Source organism: Capricornis sumatraensis, chromosome 14, assembly GCF_032405125.1.
Source record: "Capricornis sumatraensis isolate serow.1 chromosome 14, serow.2, whole genome shotgun sequence".
Lineage (NCBI taxonomy): Eukaryota > Metazoa > Chordata > Mammalia > Artiodactyla > Bovidae > Capricornis > Capricornis sumatraensis.
Window position 1 is genome coordinate 41,451,944 of NC_091082.1, and position 14,554 is coordinate 41,466,497.

A 14,554-nucleotide genomic window follows, 5' to 3' on the forward strand; every position below is an offset into this window, starting at 1 on the left:
ATGGAAATGTGACAAGTTATTTAACAAAAAAGAGTTCCTTTCTAAATTTTTATTTCTCATTCTCAATGTAGTTACATAGTACTCTTAATTACACCCTTTATTGAGTTTTATTAAAATCAGCATAAATATGAAATGCCCTTAAAACATAATGAATTCTGACCATTCTTGGTGGTTATCTGATATAGTGGTAGTATTTTAATGTCTGTTCTTCCCTTTCCATGTTTCAGGTCATGGGAGATAATCTGTTGCTCTCATCCGTCTTTCAGTTCTCTAAGAAGATAAGACAGTCTATAGATAAAACAGCTGGAAAGATCAGGTACTGTGTCATTACTCAGACATCCTTGCTTCTATAAAAGCAGGTTACTTTCCTTTCTAGTAAATTTTGAAGGATGACCTATATACCTAAATTTTACATGGCAGTAGTCAAAAAGTTGGTGAAGTGAGTGGGCTAGAGGATAATGAGAAATGACATTGGAGAGAGAAGGAAGGACCAGTTTGGGCAGAACTTGCTTAAGGGGTTTGGACTTTATTGTAAAAAAGCTATAGGAAGTTAATATATCAAATGCATATCTTTAAAAAATATACATATATGTGTATATATATATAAAGAGTTTTAATATTTTACCATTTCCCTGATTATCTTGCCTCTCACTCAGGATATACACATACCACTTAGGAAAACATAAAATTAAGGAGGAGAAAACCTGATGTGGCTGATAATAGTACTTGGCCTGGGATCTAATTATCAAATTATATCAATTTCATTGGTTTGGGGGGATTGGTTTGTTTAGTACACCAGTATTATCCATAAAGCCACCATGTAAGTCTCTTCATGTGGTCATGTGACCTAGCAACAGGAAAAGCTTGCAGCCTCCTTACCTATAAATGGGAATCCCATATTATTTCATTCTACCTGCTGAAATACATGCCTTTTTTCCCCAGTAACTGAGCCCTCATCCAGGCTCTTGTATTCATTCAGTAGATCTTCATAGAGTACCTGCCTTATACCATTCTCTTCTATTGATAATTCCTTACCACAGAATATCTTCCTCAGTCTGCACTGAATTAACTCATCCCTAGTTTCCTCTAGAAAAAAAATTTGTAGCTTAGACATTTAATTAAAATTGTGACCATTGAACACATTGATGGTTAATTGGCTGGTTGATGTTGTTGTCTCAGAAATTCGACAGAATTTAGAAAGTATAAAAAATAAATATTTTCTTAATGTTAATTTGTTGCCTTCAGTTTGAGTGTTGAGTTTTGCTGTGTGTAAAGCACTGTGGCAGGCTCTGTGGAGGACAGTAAGAAAGATAAAACATGCTCCCTGCTGTTAAGGTTTTATAATCTGGTTGGTGAAGGAGTGTATATACAGGTAACTATGGTACAAGACAGCATGTGATAGATTAGTGCCCAGTTAGAGGCAAGAACAGAGAAAGGATCACCTTCACCCTGGACTGTCAGGGAAGGCTTTGTGGAGGAAGTAATGTTCAAAGCTAGATATAATTTTTGGTAAGCAAAATCTAAGGGATAGAGGCCTGAGCCTTTTACACAGATAGTACTAGAATAGTTTGAGCAATAACTGATCTTTAGGTCTGTACCAGAAGTTATAAACTGAAATGCCTACCCAGACCTGTCTAAAACTATCCTGTAAGTTATTCTAATACTTGCTATAGACTCAATTAAAAATATTTACACAACTGTTTTGTGGTATTTTCACTGGGCTCCATGTGAAAGTGCCCCTCAGGGTGTGCTGTGTCGCCCTGCATTGGTCAACTCCCAGTTTCCAGCCCCTGATTTGCATGGATTGAGGGCCAGTGCTAGAGATTAGATTGTGGGGGCCTTAGAATATGTGCCTAAGACTCTTTTTTACCTAAACTGACTACTTTATCAAAAAGGAGTTTTAGCTTCATAGTTAAATTATTGAATGAAATTAGCTTTGAAATTCAGTATATTTTCATGCTGCTGTTTAGTGTGACTACTCTTTTGAATTCATTATGTAATATGAAGATCAGTTAAAAGCCCTAATTGTTTCTGAAAGATCTGTAATGACCTTTGCACAAAACCATTTAAATTCTAACCATTATGATCTGGCCTGATTTCTTGATATAGTTTTCTGCTTCCTTAGTGTTTAAGTGTTACACTTCACTCCATGGAGCCAAAATTACGATTGGCGTTATAAACCTGCAGCACAGTATTTACAAATTGTCTTTAAGTTTTTTATCCCAGAGACGTACGTGTGTGTGTGTGTGTGTGTGATTTAGGAATCTCAGGTAGCATTTCTAAGCCATTTTTTAATGCTCTAAGGACTCTTTTAGAGAGCACACCATAATTTCTCAGGCCTTAATTTCACAGTCATTAGGATAACAGCTCCTAGATAGCTAGCAAGGATATTTAGTCTTCGGGGTGTAGAAATTTTAACAGTAAATCAGAAGAATATTCTCTTCTAGGATTCTGGATCTATTGTTGCCTTTTTAAGCATGATTATTTGTAATTGTAGGTGTTCCAGACGGGATTTGACATTGATGAATTTGATATTGACTTGATATTGATGAATTTCATATTTTTAAATAAGTTGAACCTGGCATATTGAATTTTGAAGAAATACAAATAAAAATGTAATTTAGTTTACTACTTAAATACTGATCAACTTCTAATAGTAATGCTTTACTTTCTTGTACAGTACTGGTTATTGTATAAGGCAGTTAAACTAGATTTCCAGCCCAATGAAGAAATTCAAATAGAAACTAAAAAGGTACCTAGTATTTACAGCTCTCTAAAGCTGCTGATCATGTCGTCTAGATTGAAGAGAGAGATACCACATTTGAAAGACAAGTCAGAATTTTGTGACACTTTATTTTATAAGATGCCTGAAATTAATTTCAAGCATAGAATCTTTATTGACAATTGTTTTTGTCAAAGGATAGTTTCTTAATTCTCAACAGGTTATTATATAAAATATACTAACATGAATTAGTATTTTTAAAGAAAAGCAGTGTAAGTACTCTATTATAATTTTCAACCTTTGAAATTGCATACACACTTTGATCAATTCTGAGAAGCCTTTTCCTGTTTAAAGAGGTCCTAACAGACTCAATTGCTTATACTTAATTCAACCTGTTTTCATCTTATATTTATACTGCATATGTTCTATATGAAACAAGTTGTATTTTTGTTATAAAAGGTGGTTATATAAAAATATTAGATAAAATTTTGGGGTTATATTGTCATCTACATTTGTTTTATATTTGGTTCTCAATAAAGAATGAGATAAATACTAAAGGGTTTTTATGTGTCTATTTGTAGCTAGTCAGTTACTTTTTTAGTACAAATCTCTCACATAAATGAGTTTATTGTTAATATTTGCTTAGTGTTTAATCACAGTTCATGTAACACTTAATGGTATTTTAAATTCTTAATATCTTTGAAAAGATACATTGTTTTGTATTATCATTAAAAATGTGATATTTTTAAAATATGAAAAGTAAAGAGCTTATTTTTTATTTATAGAATATTATTTAAAGACAAAGATCGGAATTGGGATGAAATAGAAAGCAAGTTAAGAGCTGAAAGTGAAGTCCCTATTGTGAAAACCTCAAGCATGGTATGGTAATTTTTCTTGAATATTAAAGCATTTTTTAAAAGGTTTTATGTTCAAGGAATGATATGCTGATTTTTAAACTGTTCATTTATAAAAGAATATATAAGAGCACAAATTTGGGAAACTTTATGGTTTCACTTGTCTGTCACAGGGTTTTAAAGTATTGACTGCTTCAAAGTTGTAAAGGGTGTGGGGGAACCTTTTATGTTTCTCACTATTAATATACTCTTGTTCTTATAATAATTATATGTTATAAATAAGCAATTTTGAAATAAGAGCGAACTCAAATATAAGTTGACATGAGTCATTTTTGTTTACTTAACAGATAGCTTGTCTCCTCCAGAATTTGTACAGGTTTTTATTATTCAGGAAATCATCCTAAAATTGAGGTTTCAGTTTGTACATTTTCCCTAGAAAATCCTTAAGCGCTTTTTACAGTTGTTGCAAGATTGATCAATATATCTTTGCATATACAGTATTATTGTCTAACTTTTCATCTTCTATTACTCTCACTGAAAAGAATTATTTCAGTATTAAAGATTTTAAAATTCTAGTCTTTTTACTGAATATCATAATTATTTCATATCCTGTTGCTACAGATTGGGGCCATATCAGTAATATTAAGGATATCAAATAAAATTAGTGTAAGGTTCATTGCTTATCAAATGAAAATGTTTTAATTAAAGTAAGCTAATTCTTGTCTTTGCTTTCCCTACAGGAGATTTCTTCTATCTTACAAGAGCTAAAAAGAGTTGAAAAGCAGCTACAAGGTGAATTTACTACTGATTAAGTATAAAAAGCTAACAATTTTAGAACAAGTACATCCTAAGTGATATTTCTAAAATACTGTTAATTATTTGAACACTATTTGATTAAGTGTAATGATGTATGATTTGATAATTCTTAAATTATATTTGTGGTACAACCCATATGAACTAGTAATGATTTTATAAGTCATAATAATCATTTGGATGTACAAGAAATGAGTGCACATTGGACACAGGGACCAGAAGAGGGAGTAGAGAAGAAAAAGAGACTGTTGGCCTCCTAAACTTTAACAGGGACATTGTTTTTGGTTGTGTCAGACCTTTAATTATGCACTTATGCCTATGTGTGTTTTGACCTAGAAGTCCCCAGTGGTAAAACAGGCAGATTCCAGAGTCGGTTGCTAATTTTACTCAGTATCTGAATTATCATAGGCATGATGTGTTGGTCCTGGCTCAGGGGTTCTGAATCTTAGCCTCAGCACACCTAAGCGTATACCCCCATGAGGCAAAGTGGCTTGTTTACATGATTGTTAGCTGGCAGGAGGGAGTATGCTTTTAAAAGGACCTCTTAAATAATTCTTCTGTCTGTGATGCTTCTTTTCCTCAACTCTCCACTCTACCCAATACCACATTGAAAATCACTGCTGAAGACTTTGCCTTGTCCGCTCAAGGATCTTTTGGATTGAAAGCTGGTCTTTATCTGGCCCTTGCCATGGAGAATGCAAGGTCTATTTGGCCTGCTGGGGTTGCCATAGAATATGAATATCTAGGCTGTGAAGGATTTTTATGGCTCAGTGGTCCACAAATATATACTTGTGCATGGCAGATACCCTAGCATCCTCACCAGGATGAATGACAACATGCTATGATAGCTTCAGAGTGTGCTTGCTATTTGCCTCCTCAACTTTCAAGTTACTCTGAACCCCATCTTAGCAACTAATCCCAATTATCTGAGTAATAACTGCTACTGCTAAGTTGCTTCAGTCATGTCCAACTCTGTGTGACCCCATAGACGGCAGCCCACCAGGCTCCCCCATCCCTGGGATTCTCCAGGCAAGAACACTGGAGTGGGTTGCCATTTCCTTCTCCAATGCATGAAAGTGAAAAGTGAAAGTGAAGTCGCTCAGTCGTGTCTGACTCTTCACGACCCCATGGACTGCAGCCTACCAGGCTCCTCCGTCCATGGGATTCTCCAGGCAAGAGTACTGAAGTGGGGTGCCATTGCCTTCTCCAATCTGAGTAATAAAGCCAGGAGTAATTTCTTTCAGTCCTAACCAGTATTTTCATCATCCTCTTGTAATGATTAAAGCATATTTCAAAGAGACCTTTCCTGAATGCCACATCTCCAAATCCTCGTCTTCCAGCAGGTTCAGATGCCTGTAAGTAGCCTACTCAAGGGACCATAGAAAGCTTTCAGGTTTTTATAATCTATGATATAGATGAGCCCCAGAATTACTGAAAGTGGGGTTTTAAATCCAGAATTGGAAGGATTAACCAAATTAAAGCTCATATAAGCATTAGTAATTGAAATATCCAAATCATAAGCAATATTCATATCCATATTTAGCTGCATCTGTAGTTATATCTTTTTCCCTCTATTCCTTTCCTTTCTTTTAGCTATCAATGCTATGATTGACCCGGATGGAACTTTGGAGGCTCTGAACAACATGGGATTTCCCAGTGCTATCTTGCCATCTCCACCAAAACAGAAGTCCAGTCCTGTGAATGACCACAGCAGCCCGGGTCAGACACCGGCACTTTGCCAACCAGAAGCTAGGGTTCTTCATCCTGCTGCTGGTGCGGTCTCAGCCGAATTTGAGAATGCCGAGTCTGAGGCTGATTTCAGTATACATTTCAATAGGTTCAACCCCGATGGGGAAGAGGAGGACGTTACAGTACAGGAATGACTTTCTCTTGCTTGTTAAAATATTTACCTGTGGAATGACTAGAATTATTGGAAACAGCGTAGTGTTGACTTTTAGAGAAAATAAGACAGCTTGGTCAACTGCAATCTTGTTATCTCTGTCTTCTTAATTTTATTTATTTATTTTTTATCTATAACGTGGAGCCATAGTAATCCTTTCGAACCATTGAGATGACCATTTGATGCACATAGAGGAAAAACTAGATTGTGAAACTTTCACATTTTGTGGTTTTTATGATTTTCAAATTGAATTAGATAATTGCATCCTTTCCCTTCATAGATCTTTGTTTTTTTTTCTTTAAGCCATGCTGTGACCTACAAGCAAACTAAATACCCAACCTTTCTGACCCCCATGTCTCCTGTGCCAAGCTGCTCCCTGAAATGGACTTGCTCTTCGTCTGTACAGATTTGTTAAACACTTATATTTGCTTCTTAATAATAGGATTTATATTAGTATTCATTACCATTGGATACAATGACATATTGCTCTCCACAGTCAAACTGACCTTTCAGAACAGTCCTTCTTGTGTTCTAAAATTTTCCAACATATATGTGATTTATATAACTTTGTTGCTGCGTAAATTGTCTTAGGGTTTATGGAAATGAACTATTATGTTTGCACTAAGATTTGCTGGGAGTGGTAGGTGGACATATCTATATATCAATAAGGACTAACCATCGGTTTTTGTATATAGGAGATTGATAATTGTATTTGTTTTAACCCCACAGTGTTTTACTCCACTTTCAAAAAGATCAATTTGGCACTTTTTTCCCCTTTTTTTTTTTTTTTTTTTTTTTTTTAGTGAAAGTAAGATTTTGTCTCATTTTAGGGCAAATGATAAGTAGAAGGATTAAACTAGACAGATAGGTTATAGGTGGAGTCTATTTTTAAAACTAAGAACATGTATACAGGTCCTGTGTTACCAAGTTTGTATGTGACAGTTGAAAAAATTTTTCCCTTGAAATGATCATGAGATTAAAATTTGGGGCATTAGGAAACTTGGAGAACCAGTAGTCATAAGATTAGTAGATAGTTTCACTCCCAAGCAATGAATTGCTTCTGTGTGTTTCCCTGTAGGACCCAATAGTAAATCCTGTCTCAGTCGTATACATTTATAAGGACCCTACAAGATGACGACCAAGGCTTTGGGCCTATGCTAAACAGGAAGCTTATGAAAAGTATCTTCTGTTAACTTGTTTTTTCTCTTTTCAGTAAGTTCACATTTGGATAAGTTTAAAAAGAAAGTAATTATCTTTATGTTTCCAGAACACTATAATTTTGGGTAATTCTTAATTCAATTAAATATTATTAGTAGACCTGGATTTTTGAAACCCTTGATCCCATCAGTTTATAAAGGTTAAAGCTGCAACTTTTGCAGGTTTCATGAAATAGTCTTTAATATTTCAGCAATAATCCTTTGCTACATTTGTTTTAAGAAAGTAACTCTGTTCAATTCAAAAATTTACAGGATTTTTTAAAATCCTGTAATGTTGGGCCAGTTAATAAAGATGCAAAAAAAAAAACACAAAAAAACCTGTTTTTAGAGACATAGAAACAAAAGTCTGTTGTATAATGGATCTCATTATTTTTCTTTAAATTTAAAAAAAAAGAGCAAATGAACTGTTCTCCTTGTAAAGCTAAATTCCCCATTCTGTCTAATAAAGGAAGACTGCAAAAATGGTTTTAACGAGCATGAATGGAAAGATACCAATGCTTTGAAGGAATAAATGAAATGTTAAAACATGGTTGATCCATTTGAAGAAAGAGTAGAAAAAATCAATCACCACTGTTTCATCTTTGTTTAATGTTTGGGTACTGATGATATCAATATGGAAGTCGAAGGTAAGGAGTTGTTTAGGAAAATATTAGCATCTGTTCTACTTACATTATCATTTAAGTGTTTACACAGTTTTGTTCAATTACAAACATTTGGCCTTTTACTATGTTATTTTTATTTTGTATGAATACATTATTCTCCTTATTTATTTTTGTTACCTTTATTACTTATGTTATTTTGTTATGCATTTACAACTCCATTTTTAAATAAAGTGTTTCTGGAACTTTATGCAGTTGATTGTACATTTTATGCTACTACTTCATCAGTTTATCAAATAACTCTATATATCATTTTCCAAGGTTAAGCAAAAATAGTTCTTCAGTTTACTTAATATGTGATAACTGTAAAACTCATACTCTTTTGAGAGAAAGAAGAAAATATTTTCTTAGCAAATTATAGTAAATATAATTCTCTTAGCTTAATAATCTAATGTATATATAGAAAGATATTTATATATGTATTTGATTCCTGGGTCAGGAAGATCCCCTGGGAAAGGGAATGGCAACTCCAGTATTCTTGCCTGGAGAATTCCATCGACAGAGAAGCCTGGTCGACTCTTTGCGACCCCATGGACGGTAGCCCAGGGCGCCCTATGGGTCACATTAGCGGTGAAGAACGGGTCTGCCAACACATGAGACGTGAGGCATGAGTTTGTTATCTGGGTCAGAAAGATCCCCCAGAGGAGGGCATGACAATCCTATGGACAGAGGAGTCTGATGGGCTACAGTCCATAGGGTCACAGAGTCCGACATGACTGAAGCAACTTAGCACATACGCACACATAGATATTTATACACACGCAGCCTTTCTTTGTTGCTGGCATGGAATCATCAGGAAGCTTTATAACTGATATATTTGGGGAACAAAGAAGAAATTTAAAAGACATCTTAAATTTAAGAACTATCCATTTGTACTCAATTGTACCCAAGAGTCTTAAATATCTCCCTGTTACTGTTACTCTGTTTCTCAACTTTTTTAGGCTTTCCATAATCTGGCTCTTTCGTTGTGTGTCTGTGTACAGCTGATACAGACTCTCCACCCTGAGACAGTCTGGAGCTGCTTCATCCCCTTCCTTCCTGCTTAGGCACATTCCCTTCCGTTCTTCAGAGTTTCACTAACTCTTCATAAAGCTTCCCTCACTTGACTGGGCCATAGTAAAGGGTTGTGTCATACTTACATTTTCCCATTCCCTTTCCCATTATATACACAGTTTTCTTCCTTCTAAATTAATAATCTTTATTTCCTGGATAAACTGTACTTTAAATGTCTGTGTGTTTTGCTTTGTCTGTCTTTGGTTTTGCTTGTCATCTATGTCTCTGCCTGACAGGATCCTGACTTTTGAAAGGAAAAGAGACGCTTAGGATCCAGACCCTTTCCTCACTAGCTAAAAATGTGTTCCTCTGTCTTCTGATCTGCAGGAGGAAAGCATCTTAATATCCAAGAAATCTCTTCCAACCCAAGTGGTCTATGACTTCAAAATAGTTATCCATCCTGTTTTTCTTCAGAAAAATACTCCAGGTCATATTTATTCAACAACTGTATAGTAGGCACTGAGGTTACTGTAGGTAAACAGAAATAAATGATTGCCTTCACAGACCTTCTATTCTGGAGTAGGGAAACAGATAGTAGGAACTAAAAATTAGTTGATGGTATCAGATGGAGTAATCACATTCTCCTTTACCCTCCCAGTGGATTATTTATATTGCTCTCTCCCTAGTTTCTTAAAATTGCATACTGCTCAACAAATGATTCAGTTAAATACTTTTTGTTTCGGGGAAGATTTTGTGATATGACTTTCACCCTCCATGTTTTTCCTTAGTTCCCCTCCTTGCTGTAGTAAGACCCATAGTCTCTCTCTCTCTCTCTTTTACTGAAGTATATTTGATTTACAATGTTGTGTTACTTTCAAGTGTACAGTAAAGTGAATCAGTTGTGCACATACATATGCCCACTCTTTTTTTAAGACTCTTTTCCCATATAGGCCATTACAGAGTATGGAGTAGAGATCCCTGTGCTATATAGTAGGTTCTTCTCAGATATCTATTTTATGTACAGAAATGTGTCTGTCCTCCCTAGCCTCCCGGTTTATCTGTCCCCCTCCTTATCCCCTAGTAAACGTAAGTTTGTTCTCTACATCTGTGACTCTGCTTGTTTTGTGAGTTAAGTTCTTTTGTACCCTTTTCTTGGATTCTACATACAAGTGATAGCGTATGATATTTTCTTTCTGTGTCTGATTTCACTCAATTTGATTATCTCTGGGTCCATCGGTGTTGCTGCAAGTGGCAATATTTTGTTCTTTTTTATGGCTGAGTAATATTTCATTGTCTGTATATACCACATCTTTATCCATTCCTCTGTCAATGGACATTTAGTTTGCTTCCGTGTTCTGGCTGTTGTAAATAATGCAGCAGTGAACACTGGGATGCATGTATCTTTCTGAATTATGGTTTTTTCCAGGCATATGCCTACTAGTGGGATTGCTGAGTCATATCATATGGTAGTTCTATTTTTAGTGTTTTAAGGAACCTCTGTACTGTTCTGCATAGAGGCTGTAGCAATTTACGTTTTCACCAACAGTGTAGGGGGGGGTTCTCTTTTCTCCATATCCCCTCCAGCATTTATTGTTTGTGGATTTTTTTTCTTGAACTGTGTGACTCCACAAAAATACAGCCAAGCCATCCTCATGGTGCCCTGAGGGAAGACATGTCAGCTTAGGTATATGATGGACTGTAATACCACCACCTAAGACTCCATGCAGTGAAAGGAGCAGCCGTGAAATGTTTGGATACTTTTTGATGATGGCATTCTGACCAATGTGAGGTGATAGCTCATTTGATTTATAATTTTCTAATAATTAGTAATGTGGAGTATCTTTTCATGTGATTTGGGGGTATCAGTATGTCTTCTTTAGAGAAATATCTATCTAGATGTTCCACCCATTATTTGATTGGGTTGTTTTTTGTTTATATTGAGCTACATGAGCTGTTCGTATATTTTGGAAGTTAATCCTTTGTCAGTTGCTTCATTTGCAAATATTTTCTCCCATTTTGAGGGTTGTTGTTCTGTTATGGTTTCATTTGCTGTGCAAAATCTTTTATGTTTAACTAGACCCAGTGTCAACCCACTCCATCACTCTTGCCTGGAAAATCCTATGGCCGGAGGAGCCTGGTAGGCTTCAGTCCATGGAATTGCAAAGATTCGGACTTGACTGAGCAACTTCACTTTCACGCATTGGAGAAGGAAATGGCAACCCACTCCAGTGTTCTTGCCTGGAAAATCCCAGGGACGATGGAGCCTGTTGGGCTGCCGTCTATGGGGTTGCACAGAGTTGGACACGGCTAAAGTGACTTAGCAGCAGCAGCAGCAGACCCCATTTGTTTATTTTATTTTTAATTTTTATTCTAGGAAGTGGATCAAAAAAAAAAAAAAAAAGATCTTGCTGCAGTTTATGTTAGCGTGTTCTACCCATGTTTTCCCCTGAGAGTTTTATAGAGGATCTGTGAAAATGTATCTGATCTTACATTTAGGTCTTTAGTCCATTTTGAGTTTATTTTTCCTTGTGGTGTTGAGGAGTGTTCTAATTTCATTCTTTTACATGTAGCTGTCCAGTTTTTCATAAAAGAAACTGTCTTTTCTCCATTGTATAGTTACACCTCCTTTGTCACAGATTAATTGACCATAGGTGAATGGATTTATTTCTCAGCTTTCTATATAGTTCCACTGATCTATATTTCTGGTTTTGTGCCAGTATCATACTGTTTTAATGACTGTAGCTCTGTAGTATAGTCTGAAGCCAAGGAGCTTGTTTCCCCCAGCTCTTTTTTTATTTCTGAAGATTGCTTGGGCTGTTCATGGTCGTTTGTGTTTCCATAATATTGTAAAATTTTGTTCTATGAAAAATGCCGCTGGTAATTTGATAGGGTTTGCATTGAAACTGTAGATTGCTTTGGGTAGTTTAGTCATTTTCACAGTGTTCTTCCAGTGCAATAACATGGTATATTTCTCTGTGTCATCTTTTATTTCTTTCATCAATATCTTACAATTTTCTGAGTACAGGTCTTTTATCTCCTTAGGTAGATTTACTCCTTAGTATTTCATTCTGTTTGTTGCAATGGTAAATGAAGTAGTTTGCATAATTTCTCTTTCTGACCTTTCATTGTTGGTATATAGGAATGCAGATTTCTGTCCATTAATTTTGTATTCTGCAGCTTTACCAGATTCATTGATGAGCTCTAGTAGTTTTCTGGTGGCATCGTCATACATAGAAAATCCTAAAAGTGCTCGCTCCCAGAGGCCCAGATGTCTTGATTTACATGAAAGTCACTTTCATTATATCACACAATTTAACACTGGATTTTGGATAGGTGTGAGGCAGATTCTTTGGTGCTATGCTTTTGCTGCTGGATCTCAGAGGGACCCCATTCAGTTCAGTTCAGTTCAGTTCAGTCGCTCAGTCGTGTCCGACTCTTTGCGACCCCGTGAATCGCAGCACGCCAGGCCTCCCTGTCCATCACCATCTCCCAGAGTTCACTCAGACTCATGTCCATCGAGTCCCTGATGCCATCCAGCCATCTCATCCTGGGTCGTCCCCTTCTCCTCCTGACCCCAATCCCTCCCAGCATCAGAGTCTTTTCCAATGAGTCAACTCTTCGCATGAGGTGGCCAAAGTACTGGAGTTTCAGCTTTAGCATCATTCCTTCCAAAGAAATCCCAGAGCCAATCTCCTTCAGAATCGACTGGTTGGATCTCCTTGCAGTCCAAGGGATTCTCAAGAGTCTTCTGCAACACCACAGTTCAAAAGCATCAATTCTTCAGTGCTCAGCCTTCTTCACAGTCCGACTCTCACATCCATACATGACCACAGGAAAAACCATAGCCTTGACTAGACGGACCTTAGTCAGCAAAGTAATGTATCTGCTTTTGAATATACTATCTAGGTTGGTCATAACTTTTCTTCCAAGGAGTAAGCATCTTTTAATTTCACAGCTGCAGTCACCATCTGCAGTGATTTTGGAGCCCCAAAAATAAAGTCTGACACTGTTTCCACTGTTCCCCCATCTATTTCCCATGAAGTGATGGGACCAGATGCCATGATCTTTGTTTTCTGAATGTTGAGCTGTAAGCCAACTTTTTCGCTCTCCTCGTTTACTTTCATCAAGAGGCTTTTTAGTTCCTCTTCACTTTCTGCCATAAGGGTGGTGTCATCTGCATATCTGAGGTTATTGATATTTCTCCCGGCAATCTTGATTCCAGCTTGTGTTTCTTCCAGTCCAGCGTTTCTCATAATGTACTCTACATAGAAGTTGAATAAGCAGGGTGACAATATACAGCCTTGACGTACTCCTTTTCCTATTTGGAACCAGTCTGTTGTTCCATGTCCAGTTCTAACTGTTGCTTCCTGACCTGCATACAGATTTCTCAAGAAGCAGGTCAGGTGGTCTGGTATTCCCATCTCTTTCAGAGTTTTCCACAGTTTATTGTGATCCACACAGTCAAAGGCTTTAGCATAGTCAATAAAGCAGAAATAGATGTTTTTCTGGAACTCTTGCTTTTTCCATGATCCAGCGGATGTTGGCAATTTGATCTGTGGTTCCTCTGCCTTTTCTAAAATCAGCTTGAACATCTGGAAGTTCATGGTTCACGTAATGCTGAAGCCTGGCTTGGAGAATTTTGAGCATTACTTTACTAGCATGTGAGACGAGTGCAACTGTGTGGTAGTTTGAGCATTCTTTGGCATTGCCTTTCTTTGGAATTGGAATGAAAACTGGCCTTTTCCAGTCCTGTAGCCACTGCTGAGTTTTCCAAATTTGCTGGCATATTGAGTGCAGCACTTTCACAGCATCATCTTTCAGGATTTGAAAGAGCTCAACTGGAATTCCATCACCTCCACTAGCTTTGTTTGTAGTGATGCTTTCTAAGGCCCACTTAACATTCCAAGATGTCTGGCTCTAGATTAGTGATCACATCATCATGATTATCTGGGTCGTGAAGATCTTTTTTGTACAGTTCTTCCATGTATTCTTGCCACCTCTTCTTAATATCTTCTGCTTCTGTTAGGTCCATACCATTTCTGTCCTTTATCGAGCCCATCTTTGCATGAAATGTTCCCTTGGTATCTCTAATTTTCTTGAAGAGATCTCTAGTCTTTCCCATTCTGTTGTTTTCCTCTATTTCTTTGCATTGATCACTGAAGAAGGCTTTCTTATGGCTGATGAATTCTAGCTTAAGTTGCAGGCAAGTTCTTGAAGAAATTATTTCAAGGCACTTCCTCAATTTAGAGAAATCCACGTTTGCTTTATTTGGATGTTGGATTGACCAGAACATTGGCAGTCCAGTGAAGGAATATCGCAACTCTCTTGCCCTCAATTCAGACTTGGTTAACATGTTTTTGGCCTTTCTGTTCCCTATTCCTTCCCTTCTTCCAGGT

The 14,554-nt window shown here is 36.6% G+C and overlaps 1 protein-coding gene across 1 annotated transcript in view; it reads left to right on the top strand.

Annotated features, from left to right (window-relative positions):
- Positions 1-8,291, top strand: part of CEP170 (centrosomal protein 170) — a 135,544-nt gene extending 127,253 nt beyond the window's left edge. Inside the window, exons 17-20 of the mRNA XM_068985944.1 lie at positions 228-316; positions 3,508-3,601; positions 4,317-4,368; positions 5,983-8,291. Coding sequence (XP_068842045.1) covers positions 228-316; positions 3,508-3,601; positions 4,317-4,368; positions 5,983-6,272 — 525 coding nt within the window. The 3' untranslated portion in view covers positions 6,273-8,291. The remainder of the gene's footprint in view (positions 1-227; positions 317-3,507; positions 3,602-4,316; positions 4,369-5,982) is intronic.
- Positions 8,292-14,554: the final 6,263 nt, after the last annotated feature.